Source organism: Corylus avellana, chromosome ca1 (assembly GCF_901000735.1).
Source record: "Corylus avellana chromosome ca1, CavTom2PMs-1.0".
Classification (NCBI taxonomy): Eukaryota; Viridiplantae; Streptophyta; class Magnoliopsida; order Fagales; family Betulaceae; genus Corylus; species Corylus avellana.
In genome coordinates, this window is record NC_081541.1 from 6033595 (window position 1) to 6049675 (window position 16081).

The following is a 16081-nucleotide window of genomic DNA, read 5'->3' on the forward strand; positions in this document are numbered from 1 at the left end:
GTGAATATAAAATCTAAGAAGCGAATAAAACTTCACCTCATAGATCGCTACTAAAAGTAGATATATAGAGAATACATTTTTATTTAAAAACAATGAAAATATAATAACAAAAACCCAACACACTCTCAAGCATTCTACGCCCCACTGCTGGCCAGCCACACGGGGCAAGAAAGCACCCCGAGAACAATTGACACACCCTAGCCGATCTATGGTGGAGGCGAAAAAAATGAGGGCGAAAAAAAAAAAAAAGAGGAAGGCAGGAGGGGTCGTAACTCCATGTTATACTTTATGCTTAAACATTTATATTAACTAAATTCATATATTAAAATTAAGACAAAAAATGTAATCACAAAAAAAGGGAGAGAGAACAAGTTATTATTATTTTATCAAATAATCAATTAAAAGAGAAAAAGAAAGAAGAAGAAGAAGATTTTAAAAAATCTCAGGAAAAAAGTAGAGTATGTTGTGGACCGAAACGTTGTCGTATATCAGATTAGTGATTGGCTTTTAAAATCTGAACGTTAATAATCGAGTGAAGACCAGCAAACGGCTATTACTACTCTGCCTAGCGGAGTTCATCTTCTCAAACTGAATTTTGATTTAATTTTTCGCGGGAATTCCGAGCGCCCCCCCAAAAAAAGAAGAAAAAAAAGGCAATGCTCTCGGCAACTTTTCTCTTGCCACGGTTCTCTCCTTCTCTACCACCTTCACTTTTCTTTACCCAACCATCCAAATCTTCGACACAAAGGAAGAGCTCGAAGACAAGGAATAATAATTATTGCAGGATCGCCACGGATTTGCGTTGCTTTTGCAGCGAAGATCCGAATTCAACGTCCCGTTATCAGAACCCAAGTTTTACCTCTGGCTCCCAAGAAAACCCAGATGTGGATTTTCTTGATAATGAGTCGGAGAGCCAGTGGCTCAGTCCTGAACGCCTCGCGCTGTGGCTCCGGTCGTGTCGTAGTTTGAAGGAGGTGAGAAAGATACATGCGGTTGTTGTGAAATTTTTGCGGGATTCGGTCACGTACGTTGGCAATAATTTGATAAGTACTTATTTGGGGTTCGGGAAGTTAGGTGAGGCCCGTAAGGTGTTTGATGAAATGCCGAACAAGAATGTGGTTACTTGGACTGCTGTGATCAATGGGTATTTGGATGTTGGTTTGGATGATGAGGCTTTGAGTTTGTTTGAGGATTCTATTGAAAATGGGGTTCGAGCAAATGGGAAGATGTTTGTATGTGTTTTGAATTTGTCTAGTAGGAGATTGGATCTTGAGCTTGGGAGTCAAATTCATGCTTGTATTGTGAAAGGTGGTTTGAGGAACTTGATTGTGCAGAGTGCCATTGTGTACTTCTATGCACAATGTGGGGAGCTGCAAAGTGCATTTCGCGCATTTGATCAGATGCCCGATCGGGACGTGGTTTGTTGGACAACTATGATTACTGCTTATTCACAACAAGGGCATGGGCAGGAGGCCTTTTCGCTGTTCTCACAAATGTTAAGTAACGGGCTCTCCCCTAATGAGTTTACAGTGTGTGGTGTTCTGAAGGCCTGTGGAGAGGAGAAGGCATTAAAATTTGGGAGACAGTTACACTGTGCCGTAGTGAAGAAAATGTATAAGAATGATGTTTTTATAGGGACTTCCCTTGTTGATATGTATGCAAAAAGTGGGGAGATGATTGATTCTAGAAAAGTATTTAATAGAATGAAGAATAGAAACACAGTTACATGGACATCATTCATAGCTGGATATGCTCGATATGGGCTTGGTGAGGAGGCCATAAGACTCTTTAGAGTAATGAAGAGACGAAATATATATGCTAACAACTTGACAATTGTAAGCGTCCTCAGGGCTTGTGGCTCTATTGAGGCTTCACTGTTGGGGAGAGAACTTCATGCACAAATAATCAAGACTTCTGTCGAAACCAATATTTACATAGGAAGCACTCTAGTGTGGTTCTACTGTAAATGTGCAGGGTACCTTCGTGCCTTCAAGGTCCTCCAACAGATGCCTCTTAGGGATGTTGTCTCATGGACTGCCATTATTTCTGGTAGTGCACGACTTGGGCATGAGTCTGAGGCTCTTGAGTTCATGAAAGAAATGATGGAGGAAGGTGTGGATCCCAACTCTTTTACTTATTCATCGGCTCTGAAAGCATGCGCTAATCTGGAAGCTATCCTTCAAGGGAAATCAATTCATTCCCATGCAAACAAGACCCCTGCGTTGTATAATGTCTTTGTGGGTAGTGCATTAATTTCTATGTATTCGAAATGCGGATATGTATCAGAGGCGTCCCAAGTTTTTGACAGCATGCCAGAGCGGAATTTGGTTTCTTGGAAGGCAATGATTCTGGGTTATGCTAAGAATGGGCTCTGCCAAGAGGCTTTGAAGCTCATGTATCGGATGAAAGCTGAAGGTATTCAGGTCGATGATAACATCTTAGCTACAGTTCTTATTGAATGTGGAGATTCTGAGTGGGATATGGAGCCTTCATCTGAGTATTCCTTGCTGTCAAGCTAATCCTTTGCTATATAGGGATTCTGATGTTTGAACTTATACAAAATGTATTGGCAAAGAGTGATCTGCCTGGCTCCCTGTTTGATCCCTGCCATCTTTGCTCTTGAGTAGGAAGGGGAGAAAGAAAATTTGTTCAGTTCCAAATCACTTCATTCATCCAGGTGATTTGCCCTGTGGTTTTCTCGGGAACAATGTATTGTTACTTTCCTTCAGGAACGCAGAGCAGCAAAGCTCTCATCAGTAAGAAGGCCTTAATGTAGACATGTGCAATGTATTAGTTATGTAAATGATTAATTCAAGATTAGTTATTTAAATTTTTTTCTTGGTTTATACACATCGATAATATTTGTTCCTCTTCTTTCAAGGTTATTGATTATAGTAGACATTTGGAGGATGCCATGTGAAGCACAAGCCAATTAATGCTCCCTGGATATTCTCTCCATGTGAAGCACATAATTTATACCCATAATATATAACAAGATAAAATATGATGCAAGCATTTGACAATATTAGAAAATCTTTATAACAAATTAACTCATAAAATTGAACCCTTGCAAACTGTATGATTCATACCCGATTCGCGAACACGAATTGCCAGCCTTAGTGCCACAATATTTTAAAATTTTAAAATGACAACATATACACTAGTAAATCTATAAAATATATATTATAAAACGAGAAATTGTTTATTTTTCATCTTTTACGTATAGATATTGACAAATTTACCATTGAATATGTAAGACCATGTATAAGTTTTGCATCACTTTTTTTTTTTAAAAAAAAAGAAAAAACATGAGTATTTTGGTCAGATTTAACAGAAAAACCTAGTGAAAGAGTAACATTATACAATTAAGAGTTTTTTTTTTTTTAATTTTAGGAAGAATCGTAAAAATAATGAAAGTTATGGAAATTAAGTGAAGTTAAACATATAAAAAAAAAGAAAAAAAAGAATTGGGCGCTGACCGCCGTGGTTGATTGGTAAGGGAGACAAGAAAATGGAGGTCCACAGGCCACACCTATAAAAGGTAGGGTCCCAAAAGTCTAAAACTCATTCATCAATTTCTCTCATTTTCAGCCCACGGACTTCCCGCTTCTCGCGTGTCAATCTCCCCCCAACGAAACAAAAAGGAAGAAAGAACTTGTAACTTTCAAAATATATTTTTCCCAATCTTGTAATTCCTTCAGATCTTCTTCTCCATTCTTTTCTTCAACCAGCGCCTCTGCCCTGGCTTTCAGATCTGTAAGATTTCTTTCTCATTTTCGTTTTTTTATATGGATACCTTTTGGTTGGTTTGGAAATTCCTGATTTTGCTAGTTTCATGTGGTTCGTGAGATTGAAACCATATTTTTTTTTCATTATTATTCTTTTTTTTTTTTTGATTGTTTGTGTGTATATGGATGGCATTCTACTTCTGTTTGGTTACTGAGAATTCCGGTGGAAAGAAAACAAAATCGTTTATGACTTATGTTGGTTCTTGGTTCAAGAATGAAAAATAAACTATAGCTTTTCTCCCTTGCCAACACAATGCAATGGTGCGGGGTGGTTTTGTTTTCTGGGTTCAGAAAGAAATGGGAATTTTAAGATTTAAAAAGTTATGTTATCTTAAAAGGATTTTCTGGCTTTGAATTCCTGTTGCTTTAGTTCATTTTCTTGTTGATGTACGCATTTGTTCTGGTTCTTTACGTTTGCTTTTTAGGCAGGTGAGTCTTTGACTGGTACAAACTTTGAATCTCTCTCTCTCTCGCTCTCTTTCGCTGTTCAAACCAGAATTGAGGATTGAAATATTCTAAGGTTTGGATTAGATACTGACCGGGTCATTTGATGACAATTGTTTAAGTGGGCCCCGGGGGGCAACAACACGATTGTGTTTAATCTTTTGAAATAATACTGGTCTGAGAATCTTTTCACAAACCATGGATTCATGTATGCAGTATGAGTCTTGATGGGTTTCTAGCACGAATCTTTCTTGCTACAATCATGGGCGAAATATATATTTTTGTCGAATGTTGTATTTATCTTGTGTTTTGGTTTTGATGGGTCGGTGGTTTCTGGTCTTATCTTCTTTCTCTGGTATGTATATTCCACATCTGCTATTTTGTGTTTGGATAACTTTTGAGTGACTCTTACACGTGTCTGTAAAAGCTACGGAAACAATTGTCCATCTGTGTATTTCAAGAATCTTACAATTTATTCTTGAATATGCCTGTCATAGCTGATGGCTTCTGTATTACTTGTCAGCAAACTGTTTTATGTAATCAGTGTCACTTAGTTTTAAGGCCATCCTATTGTCTAGATGCTGCTATGAGACGAGGGTTAGATAGGGATTTCAATGGTATTGCACCAGGGGTAGACATGATTTATCCTAGCGCTCATGGAAATCTAGAACCAAAAATAGATTCCTTTTTGGTCCCTCCCCCCTCCTTTTTTTTTTCCTGCTTTATGAGTGTCTGAAGTTTGTATTATTCTTGGTAAATGTGATATATCTTGCATGATTGTACAACAGTACTTTAGGTTGGACGTAAACAGCAATTTATGCATTAAGAGTTTAAATTCATGTCATATAGTGGCTTAATTTGTTATTTTTAATATGCTGATATGTGTGCAAAGTAATGACATTTTTAATGTTTTTTTTAGCTTCTTTTAGCAGACTGCATTACCTCCTTAAATTCTCACAACCTACAACCTTGTTTTGATGAGCTAGATCCCAAACTTGACTTGCTGGCATTATGGAAAAGGAAAACTCAACTGAGAAAAGTAGAGCAAATTCTCAAACTGCTGAAGAGAGAGAACTTGTTGCTCAGAAGGAAGATCAAGGGGAACCATTAAAGGAAATGAAATCTCTAAATGTCAGTGAGGATGGTCCTAAGTTAAACAATGATAGTCAGCAAGAAAAGATGGACGAGGGTAAGGTTTTGCAGTCCAAATCTCAAGAACAAAAGTTGGAAAATGATATTTGCCAAGCTGACTTTGGTGGCAAGATGAATGAAAGCACGGATTTAGGTGACAAGATGGATCAGAATAGGGATTTGGATTCTAAAGCTCAAGAGGCTACAGATCAAACAACGGAGGAGGATTTTAGTGAGGAGAAGGAACAGGAGCCTGTCTTTGATGGAACTGAGGTTCCTGAGATGGAAGCTAGCCGGAGCACATCTACTCGTTCAATGGATCTTGATCCAGAGACACAGGGTGTAGTCGAGAAAGCAGTGGCACTTAAAAACTTTGTTAAGGAGAAGAGTGCAGTTGCAGTGTCCAGTGTTCTGCGTCGCCTTTCTGGAAAAAAAGATGAAGAGGGCCCTGATGTTCCTGATGAAGAAAATAAGGATGTACTTGATTCCACTGAAAACAGTGATGGAAAAGAAGTCCCTGAGAAAACAATGGAGAGATCTGCATGGAATCCTTTAAGCTATATTGTGCATGACGCTGATGCAGACAACAAAGCTGGGCAGAGGGTGGAAGTCATCGAAGGATCAGCACAACCTATAGCCATGAAAGGAAGAATTATATTGTACACAAGGTTAGGATGCCCAGATTGCAAAGAGGCTAGGTTATTCTTGTACTGGAAAAGGCTCAGGTATGTTGAAATTAACATTGATATTTATCCCAGTAGAAAGCTGGAGCTAGAGAAGATTTCTGGGTCTTCTGCTGTTCCGAAGGTGTTCTTCAATGAAATCCTTATCGGTGGCTTGAGTGAACTAAAGTCCTTGAATGAATCTGGAAAGATTGATGACAAGATTGATTATCTGATTAATGAAGCACCATCATTTGAAGCTCCTTTACCGCCTCTTTCTGGTGAAGATGACCTCTCCAGTAGTGGGGCTATTGATGAACTAGCTTTAATTGTTCGAAAAATGAAAGAATCTGTTATTGTTAAGGACCGATTTTATAAAATGCGAAGGTTCACCAGCTGTTTCCTAGGTTCAGAAGCTGTGGATTTCTTATCAGAAGATCAATATTTGGAAAGGGAAGAGGTATGCTAAATTTTATTTTTGACGTATAAAGAAAGTCAGCTTACTTTCTAGCGATGATGGCTCACAGGCTGATAGTATGAGTGTTCCACACATGAAGGGTACCCGGGCCTTATATTTGTTATGTCAGGACTAGAAGATTTGCTTGCCTCACATTCTTCAGCATTCTTTTTTTTTTATTATTATTATTATTATTATTTTTAATAAAAAAAATGATTGATCAAATGCTTAATGACCAAACTAGATAGTTTTAAAAATGCTGAAGAACGCGATTGATTATATTATTGTTAAACATATTCTTTTTCTTTCTTCTTGTGTTTTGGGACAGGCTATCGAATTTGGACGAAAGCTTGCTAGCAATCTCTTTTTTCAACACATTCTTGAGTGAGTCTCTTGAAATACTCCATTGACCTTTATACTTGTGACTCTGGATCACATTTTTTAATTAGATAATTGACCATTCTTCTCTGTATATTTTCAATGTTTGCATTTCTATAGCGAAAATCTGTTTGAGGATGGTAACCATTTGTATCGCTTCTTGGATGATGATCCTACTGTGTTATCTCAATGTCACAACATCCCAAGGGGTATAATTGATGTGAAGCCAAAGCCTATTGTAGAAATTGCATCAAGGCTGAGATTTTTGTTTTATGGAATTCTTGAAGCCTACACATCAAAAGATGGAAAGCATGTGGATTACAGAAGTATTCACGGAAGTGAGGAATTTGCAAGGTTTGTTATGCCTTTACTTGTGAGCAAAACTCTCTGTAGAATCTTGATGAGCATATCTTGAGTTTTTATATTTAAGCAATCTATACATTTCTCTAGGTATTTGAGAATAGTTGAGGAGCTCCAAAGAGTGGAAATCCAGGATATGGCAAGGGAGGAGAAACTTGCTTTCTTTATAAATCTCTATAATATGATGGCCATCCACGCAATATTGGAGTTGGGTTATCCAGCTGGGCCGCTAGAACGCAGGAAGTTGTTCGGAGACTTCAAGTATGTTGTTGGTGGTTCCACCTACTCACTTTCAGCTATTCAAAATGGCATTTTAAGGGGCAACCAGCGACCACCATTCAATCTCATGAAGCCATTTGGTGCAAAAGATAAACGTTCCAAGGTAAGAAAGCCTAATATAATTTTCTCAAGTACTCATGTTGCTGTACTTTTTATGGATTAAATTACTTTTGACTGTCACATGACCATTGCTGTCCAGTTTGGCGGCATAAATTTGAATATTATTCAGTAGCAAAATAAAGTTTTCTACTGTAGAATTCATTGTGCAAGGCTGAACAACAAACATAGCAGTTTGTTCTGTACAAGGCCTTAGTCATTGAGCAAATACCTACAGGTATAATGCAAAATGAAATGGAGTAGGTGAAGCTTTTTGCTTTTGTCAATTGTATGATGGAGCAGAATAAAGGGGACAATTCATATTTGATTATGTTGGAAATTTCTTGGAGGTTTTGTTAGGTTTATAAGAGGCAGACTTGGAAAGACGTTTCATTTGCCATCTCTTTGTTTACAAATAGCTAGTGTTCTGTAGGCAGTTTGATTTACCTCATGTTTGTTATTATTCTTTTGTACCAGGTGGCTCTCCCTTACTCAGAGCCTCTTATTCACTTTGCTCTGGTTTGTGGTACCCGATCTGGGCCTGCCCTAGGATGCTATTCTCCAGGGAACATTGATAAAGAGTTGATGGAGGCAGCCCGTAATTTTTTAAGAAATGGAGGAATTGTTATTGATTTGAATGCCAAGGTTGCATCGGCTAGTAAGATCCTTAAATGGTAAGTTTTTCTCAATGTAATTCTTCTTTCTTTCTTTTTTGTGGTGGTGGGGTGGTGTTCATTAAGGAACGTCATACTTTAGAAACTTTCTCTCTCACTCACACACAATCACGGATGAGGTAGAAGGTAACTTGTGAACAGTTATGATTGGCTCACTGAACCAAAAGCTTGATTATAAACTTTCTGAATTGTAATTGCTCTTGTTACTTAGTGGAACTAGAAGGAGGCCGAGTGTACTTTGAAGTTAAAAGTCTAAAACAAAATTTTGAGGCTGAAATCCTTATGTATTGAATTTATCTGAAGATCTCCTTGGATCAGTTTGGTATAAAAGAATACTCGATACACATTTCACATCAGTTATGTGAAGCCATATTCCATCATGATATATGAAAAGTAAGAGCATTCAATTTTAAATACATACTGCTTCCCGGGGGAAACCATGGTCTGAAGTTATCTATAATAGGCATATGAATACACACCTACCCACAACATATTCTAGTGTTGCCCTGTCATCGCGTTGGATAATACATAAAAATGGAATAAATACAATTTGCTTTTTATGTCGTCCTGAGATTTGTGATAATTTGATTTAGATGGTTACTTTTGGTATCTAACAGTTTTACTTGAATCGATACTCAGGTATAGTGCAGACTTTGGCAAGAATGAGGTTGAGGTACTGAAGCATGCGTCAAACTACTTGGAGCCAGCTGACTCAGAAGCGTTACTAGATTTGTTTGCCAACTCTCAGCTGAAGGTGATATATCAGCCTTACGACTGGAGTTTGAACTGCTAGTGTCAGTTTTAGTATTATTACACACCATATACCAACTTCAAATAGCTTCATGGCTTTAGAAAAAATAGCGTGAGGGGAGTTTTGAGAATTTGTTGCTGTTGTTGTTCCATTACTCTTATTATCTTCCACCAATGGCATTGGAACAATATGGTTGCACTTGCTTGATGGCTAGGTAATAAGCCCAAGGAAAGTTCCATATTACACCCTTTGATATTTTCTTTTTCCTTCTCCGACAAATTTACTTTTTACCATTTAGCTTGAACAAGCTGAATCCATTTTAAAGCATTTGTTCTGTAAATTTTAAAACTTTTTATAAGGCTTTATAGAATTGGAGATGAGTTCAAAAATAATTGCATTAATCCCCACACGGATATCATTTTGGTGTATGGTGATATCAAAATCATTTCTCTCCTAGCAATCTTGATGACATCTAATTATTGGGTGTTGGTGTTTATGGGTCCTTAACATGAGTTTAATTGGTTATATGGTTTGAGCGATGTCTTCTAGGTGCACGTTTGATTTCCTTTTTTATAGGCCCCGTTTGACAATGGCAAGATTTATAGGCCCCGTTTGACATCAACATTTTTAAAATAAAAAATTATTTGGGGGCCTCAGGCAAGATTGCAATAATCAACATAAAATAACAAGTACACAGGGTGGGTGGGGGACACACGTACCGTTAGAACTAGAACAATAACGTCTTTAATAAAAGCATTAAAAAGGTGGAATGGGTTTCCAAATAAATTAATTGGTTTTGGTCACTTCCGGCACACATGCCAAGAAAGGGATTGTCAAAAAAGAGCGGCTCTATTTGGCAAAGGCTCTAAATACTATATAGATCTGATGGCGAAGTTTGGTGGATCTGAGGTGTTAATTGGAGATTCTTCTCGTTACCGTTCTTTTTGATCCAATACTTTACAGAATGTCATGTGTTCTATTATAATTAAATAATAAAATATTATTTAATTTAAAAAAATTAAATTTTTTATAAAATAATATGGGCCACTCCCTAGGGGTCTTAGGGGTGGCGGAACCATCTCTAAGGGCCTTAAGGGTGGCTTCGGCCACCCCCAACCTGTCTTTGGGAGTGGCGCCCTAGGGCCCTAGGGGGTACTTTGGCCACCCCATGGCTTAGTTAGGGTGGCTATAGTTTTAATAAAATTATTTTAATTTTTTATTGTTTTTCTTTTAATTTTCTTTTTAAAACTTGATTAATATTTTATTATTAAAAGTTGAGTGTGACACATGGCGTAATGTGGGCTGTTAGATGAAAATGAATGGCCAAATCAACAATGAGAGAATCTCCAATTTTTCCTCTAATGGGAGGGGATCCAGATCCAATTTGGGTGGGGGTATAAAGATAATTACTCTAAGGTGGCATGGATGAGTTGGGATTTAGAGATCTTGAATGTTTAACACGGCTATGTTGGCTAAACAAGGGTGGAGACTCATCCAGATCCCCGAATCCTTGGCTGCAAGAATTTTCAAAGAAAAATACTATCCTCATGGTACTTTTTTGGACTCTTCGTTAGGGTCAACACTTGCGGCGTATATGGAAAGTGGGAAAATTGTTGAAGAATGGGATGATATGGTGGGTGGGAGATGGGTGCTACATCAAGATATGGGAAGAAAAGTGGGGCTGAATTCATCGTCTACATACGCAGTTCAATCTCCTGTAGGGCTAGTCCGAGAGGCTCATGTTAGTGAACTTATAGATGGAGACACACGGTGGTGTAATATGCCGTTGATAGAGGAGATTTTTGACGCTGAGGAAGCCAATAAAATTTGTGGTATGGCCATCTGTCCAAGTACACAAGAAGATCGATTAGTGTGGGCAGCAAAAAAAAATGGGGCATTCGCTGTCAAATTTGTACAAACGTAAAATTACGAAAAACCCTCTATGCGTAGTTTGTAAGCTTGAAACCGAAACTCCTAGTCATGTCCTGTGGAGTTGTCCTACAGCGCAAGGGACGTTTGGCTGACTTGTGGAAATAAAATTCAGAAGTGTACTAGTGACGATTCCAATTTTATGAGTATTATAGAAAAGTTGTTAGATAAGTTGGAGGATTCGGAGGTTGAGTTGGTAGCATGTGTTGCGAACTTGCGCGACAACTCTGGCTCAGGAGGAATAAGGTACGTGGTGTTTGGAGAAGATTTGATCCAGCCATCTAGAGTTCTTCAACTAGAAGCCTTCAATAAAGCTTGAGAGGACGGGATCATATGCCTAGTCACAATGCGGTAATGACCTGGAGTAAACCACCTGTGGATTACATCAAACCCAACTGGGACGCGGCAGTAGACCAATCATGGCATAGGATGGGAGTGGGCATCATTGCCCGTTATCATGCAGGCTAGGTGGTAACAGCGAGTTGCATAGCCACAGCCTACATCCTGGACCCTGCTACAGCGGAAGCAGTTGCCGCAAGGATGGCTGTGGAGCTGTCTTGCCATTTCGGTCTTTAGCAGGTTATATTGGAGGGTGATTGCTTGGAAGTTGTTAAAGCATTGAACACAATCAAGACATGCTGGCACAGTTACGGAACTATGGTTAATGAAGCGAAAATCCTTCTTCACAACATGTAGAGCTGGAAAATTTAACAAGTTGAAAGAACTGCAAATGAAGCAGCCCACTGTCTTGCGAAGTTGGCAGTGAGGATCCATTGCAAAGGGATTCTTATCCAGAATGTGTAATAGAAATTGTACTTGCGGAGCAAACTTTCTATTTTAGCTATTGATTTCTACCAGATTATTTATTCCAACTTTTTACTTTATTTAAATATTATTATTTTTATTATTTATTTAAATATTATTTTTAAAACTACCTTTTCTTCCTCTCTCGTCTCTCTCTCTACAGGCCAAAAATCACTCAACCCAAGCAAACCAGATGCAAAAACAACTAGCCATTCCACCAAAATCACCAACCCAGACTCATGCCCCACATAACAAGCCAACCCCCAAGCAAACTCAAAAACAGGAAATACCCTTACGGTTCAAAACTCAAGCCACAAGAATTCCAACAACAATAATCCAAGAATTTAAACACCCAAAATTCAGTTAACGCAAACCACCAAAGAAGAACTGAGAGAACCCGGGGCCAAATCGCTAATTTTTGGTAGACATGGCTGTTTTTTTCACCCTGTCTCTACCATCCTAGAAGCCAAATCCAAAATCCCACAAAACCCATGTCCTTGATCACTACGGGTTGATGCTTGATCACAGTCGGTGCGGAGGGTTTGTTTTTGTTTGGTGAAAGAAGACGAGCAAGAGAGAAAAAAAAATAATAAAAAAATGTTTATAGTATGAACAGTAAATAATTTTTGGAGAGGAAAAAAGCCTATGACTATTAAGAAAGGTTTGTCTGAAAAAATGATTTTGATGTAATATAAAGCTAAAAATAGCTTAAAGAGAAAATAAATTTATTTGATGCAATGTTATACAATAACACAGAAGAAAGAAAGAAAGAAAGAAAGAAAAAGGTATTTTATTACAACCCTAAACTAGTCCCTCATTGCCTGCTAAGATCATGTACTTGTCCTTCCTTGTAAAACTGGTACACTCGAACCCCAAAGCTTTGGCTATCTCATACTGCACATGATTGGCTACTTCATACTTGGACACCCCACCATGCTTACAAGCTTGCGAGCTCGGCAGCTTCTCAAGAATTTTGACAGTATACGTAGGGAATGGATTCATGAGGAAAAACACAGGGTCTAAGCATTTAAACCCGCTAGCTGTTGTGCCGTAAAAGATGGTTACCTTCACATCTATGGCGACCGGAGTGATGTCATCCGCCACCTCTGCAAACAGAGGACTGAACCTCAGTAAATAAGGTTCCCTGCAAGTTGTTCCTTCAGGGCATACTGCGAGGTCGCCTTGGCTCAGCAGCTTCTTCATTGCAATCCCATCTTTTTCCCTGTCTCTTGTTAGATGGATGGTGTTGATTGGAGAAATCACCTCGTAGATTTTGCTTATGCTGTAGGTGACTGCAGAGAGTGATGGGTTGCTGGCGGCTGCGCTGACGTAGACTGGGTCGAGCATTGTTCTGTGGTTGCAGACATAGAGCGTGCCGTTGGAGGATTTGGTTGGATTAATATTGGAGGATTTAGGTGGTCTTGAAATAATGGTTATTGCTCCTGTGAAGGCCATTATTGGAGAGCATAAGCAGAGAGGGAGTAGCTGGCCAGCGGCGAATCTGATCATGAAAAGTAAAATCCCGAGGGGAATCCACATGAACATGGCTAGGGTGGCTAGTGGGGTTGGCCTGAAAGCCAATCTGCCGTCGTGGAAGATCAAAGGCTTCGGATGTTTCTCCCTTGGAAGAACATGCCAGTTCCTCTTCTCAGCTTTGCTCACCAAGTAAACCTCCTATATATGGTGCAACAAACACATTAACAACAGAACAGAGCAGAACAGAGCAGAACAGAACAGAACAGAGCAGGGCAGATACCTTGCAATGGGCAAAGGGGTGCTGATGAAGAACCGATCTGTAGCAACCAATGCCAATGACATGGGAGGAAGTTTTCTCCTGCTCCTCAGGACCAAGATCTGCCATTTTTTCTTCCTCCTCCATTAACCCGACAAAATAGCCACAAACAACCTTTAATTCTCTTCCCACAACAGCATCAACACCTAAATAGTCTTGCAAAAACCCTCTAACCATGAGTGTGGGGAAGTTACTGACCGCCACCTTTCTCCCAAAACTCATCACCAATTCAAACCCTTCACGGCCGACATCTTGTGAGAAGAACTTGGGCAAAACAGAGCTGCCGATTCTGAAACCCTCCTTTTTAATCCCAAAGAAGCATAAGAAAACCTTGATCTTCAACCCCAGCTCCTCACCAAACAAGCAAGCCAAAGGGTAGAGAAGAAAGAAAACGAGAGCCCTCAAGAGCCCCCCGGCTTCAAAGGCCACCAGCATGAAGTAAGGAAACAATGAAGATGATTTGAGCAGTGCATCCTCTGCGTGAAAAATCAGTGTTTGGGTCGAAAGATCCTCTGCTCTGTGGAGAAGAGAGGTGTATTTCTGATACTTTACTTGGCTTGCATGGGCATTGCTCTGTCTCACAAGTTTAAACAAGAAGGACAAGGCTATTTGTGGGAACGACTTTCCAGCCATTCTCTTCTTGATTAGATACCATTTGAGCATTTGCAGCCATCAACCGTTTATATAAAGTATTACTTTGCAGTTTTAAGAGAGTTAATTAATTTACACTGTTCACCTTTTCCAGTTTTTTTTTTTTTTTTTCTTTTTCTTGGAAAATGTTTGAGATATTTCAATTTTTAATTAATACAATTTTCTTAAAAACCGACCCGACCGTCATAATCGGTGATATAAATTGTAAGTGGACATCTCTTAATCCGTCTCTACAAGAAATATAGTCAGGCCATTAAAGAAAAACAAATCAAATCGTTCTTAAAAATCTTTCTCCACGTGAAAATTATACATCCACATAACCGTTATTGCGATTTATATGGTAAATCACGCCCTACAAGAAAAATCACGCCTTAGCATTTGACTTGTTCAATCACGAGGGATCTTCACGCAGAAAAAAGTCAAGTGTATAATACCTCTGCCCTACGGTAGAGGTATATTGTGACGCAATGATAGTTAAACAACGGGAAGAATATGAAATAAAAGAATTAAGTTACGCGATTCAAAACGATCCCCCACAAAAGAAGAAGAGAAAAAGAAGATGAAGAACACCTCAAAGAACAAATCTGTTAATTCATCGATTTTAATCTCTTTTCATTGGAGTTAAAAAAAAAAAAAAAAAAAAAAAAAAGAAAGAAAAGAAAACTTATGAAGACTTAGGGTTCGTTTGGGATTGCGGTTTTAATAAGTGCGATTTTAAAATTTGCATTTTTGAAATCGCAAAGGCGTTTAGTAAAACATGTTAAAAAATAATTTTTTTATCAAATATTTATTATGTAAAATTGTGATTTTGATTTAAATTTGCGTTTTTCAAATAAGCACCCCTAGCCTACTTATAAAAATCGTAGATTTTTTTTCCTATTTTAGATTAAGTGTTTTTTTAATCGCAATGCCAAACGCCTTATATTCTACAATATCTTTTAAAAACTCAAATTATTTTTATAAAATTGTAATATCAAATGCACCCCCCAACCTACGACTTAGGAGATGGCCATCCACCCTTTTACAACCATGAAAGCTAAAGCACAAAGAGGAGGAATCTCTCATTGTAATGGATCTTTTTCCTTCATAGATGGGCAATGGTCACATCATGATAGTTCATGATTTAACGAAAAAATCTTATTGCAAAAAATTAAAAGTTCAATACATTAAATTAAAAGTTTTTAAAGTTTCGGGGGTAATTGCAAAATTGATAAAGTTCATGGGGGTTAAATGATGTTTCCCTTTTAATTAATTAATTAATTTTGAAGGCATTACAACTACCCATATCCTAATTTGAGAGTTTTTTAACTTTAGAGAGTAAATTGCAAAAGTGATGAAAGTTCAAGGAAATAAAGTGAAGTTTTCTCTTTTTAATATGGACAGAGTTTTCCTTCAAACTGGGTTGAAGGAATTTCTTTCAACCCAGTTTATAAAAATGACATGTCTCTCTCTTTTTTAATAATTTGTGAGATGTACATGAGTTTTAAAAATGACAAAGTTTTCTTCCAACTTATTCTATAAAAATGACATGTGTCACTTTTCATGTGAGATGCACATATTTTTTATTTAGCATGTGAGAAGCACATTCTTTTTAAATAAAATTTCTTCTAATTTTTTCCTTGCAATTAAAAAAAGCATGTGATTCTCACATGTAGAGGACACATGTTATTTTTATAGAATACCTCCAACTCAATTTGAAGGAAAACTCTGTCATTTTAAAAATTATTTATTTCAACTTTGTCCCTATTATTAAAAAAACATGTACATTTCACATGTTCAAATGACACAGGTCATTTGTATAGACTGAGTTGGAAGAAATTCCTTCAACCCAATTTAGAGAAAAACTCTGTCTATTTATTAACATATATATTCTTGTAAGAATTCC

General features: G+C 37.9%; 3 protein-coding genes across 5 annotated transcripts; 2 read left to right on the forward strand and 1 right to left on the reverse strand.

Annotated features, from left to right (window-relative positions):
* Positions 1–540: 540 nt before the first annotated feature.
* Positions 541–2867, forward strand: LOC132162121 (pentatricopeptide repeat-containing protein At4g18520, chloroplastic). Its single transcript, XM_059572379.1, has one exon. The coding sequence runs from the start codon at positions 657–659 to the stop codon at positions 2517–2519; it is 1863 nt and encodes a 620-aa protein (XP_059428362.1). The 5' UTR covers positions 541–656; the 3' UTR covers positions 2520–2867.
* Positions 2868–3580: 713 nt separating this feature from the next.
* LOC132185378 (uncharacterized) lies at positions 3581–9275 on the forward strand. 3 transcript variants are annotated; one of them, XM_059599166.1, is made up of 8 exons: positions 3581–3756; positions 4214–4232; positions 5219–6485; positions 6811–6866; positions 6981–7214; positions 7311–7602; positions 8073–8269; positions 8909–9275. In XM_059599166.1, exons 3-8 carry the CDS (start codon positions 5244–5246, stop codon positions 9060–9062), a joined length of 2175 nt encoding a protein of 724 aa, XP_059455149.1. In that variant the 5' UTR covers positions 3581–3756; positions 4214–4232; positions 5219–5243; the 3' UTR covers positions 9063–9275. The 3 variants fall into 3 exon arrangements, with proteins under 3 accessions (XP_059455149.1, XP_059455145.1, XP_059455140.1); XM_059599162.1 differs by lacking the exon at positions 4214–4232 and having other exon boundaries at positions 5152–6485; XM_059599157.1 differs by lacking the exon at positions 4214–4232.
* Positions 9276–12493: 3218 nt separating this feature from the next.
* On the reverse strand, positions 12494–14178 carry LOC132166975 (probable glycerol-3-phosphate acyltransferase 2). The gene is made up of 2 exons (XM_059577853.1): positions 13510–14178; positions 12494–13427 (listed from the first exon to the last, which is right to left on the reverse strand). The coding sequence occupies exons 1-2, from the start codon at positions 14176–14178 to the stop codon at positions 12555–12557; spliced, it is 1542 nt and encodes a 513-aa protein (XP_059433836.1). The 3' UTR covers positions 12494–12554.
* Positions 14179–16081: the final 1903 nt, after the last annotated feature.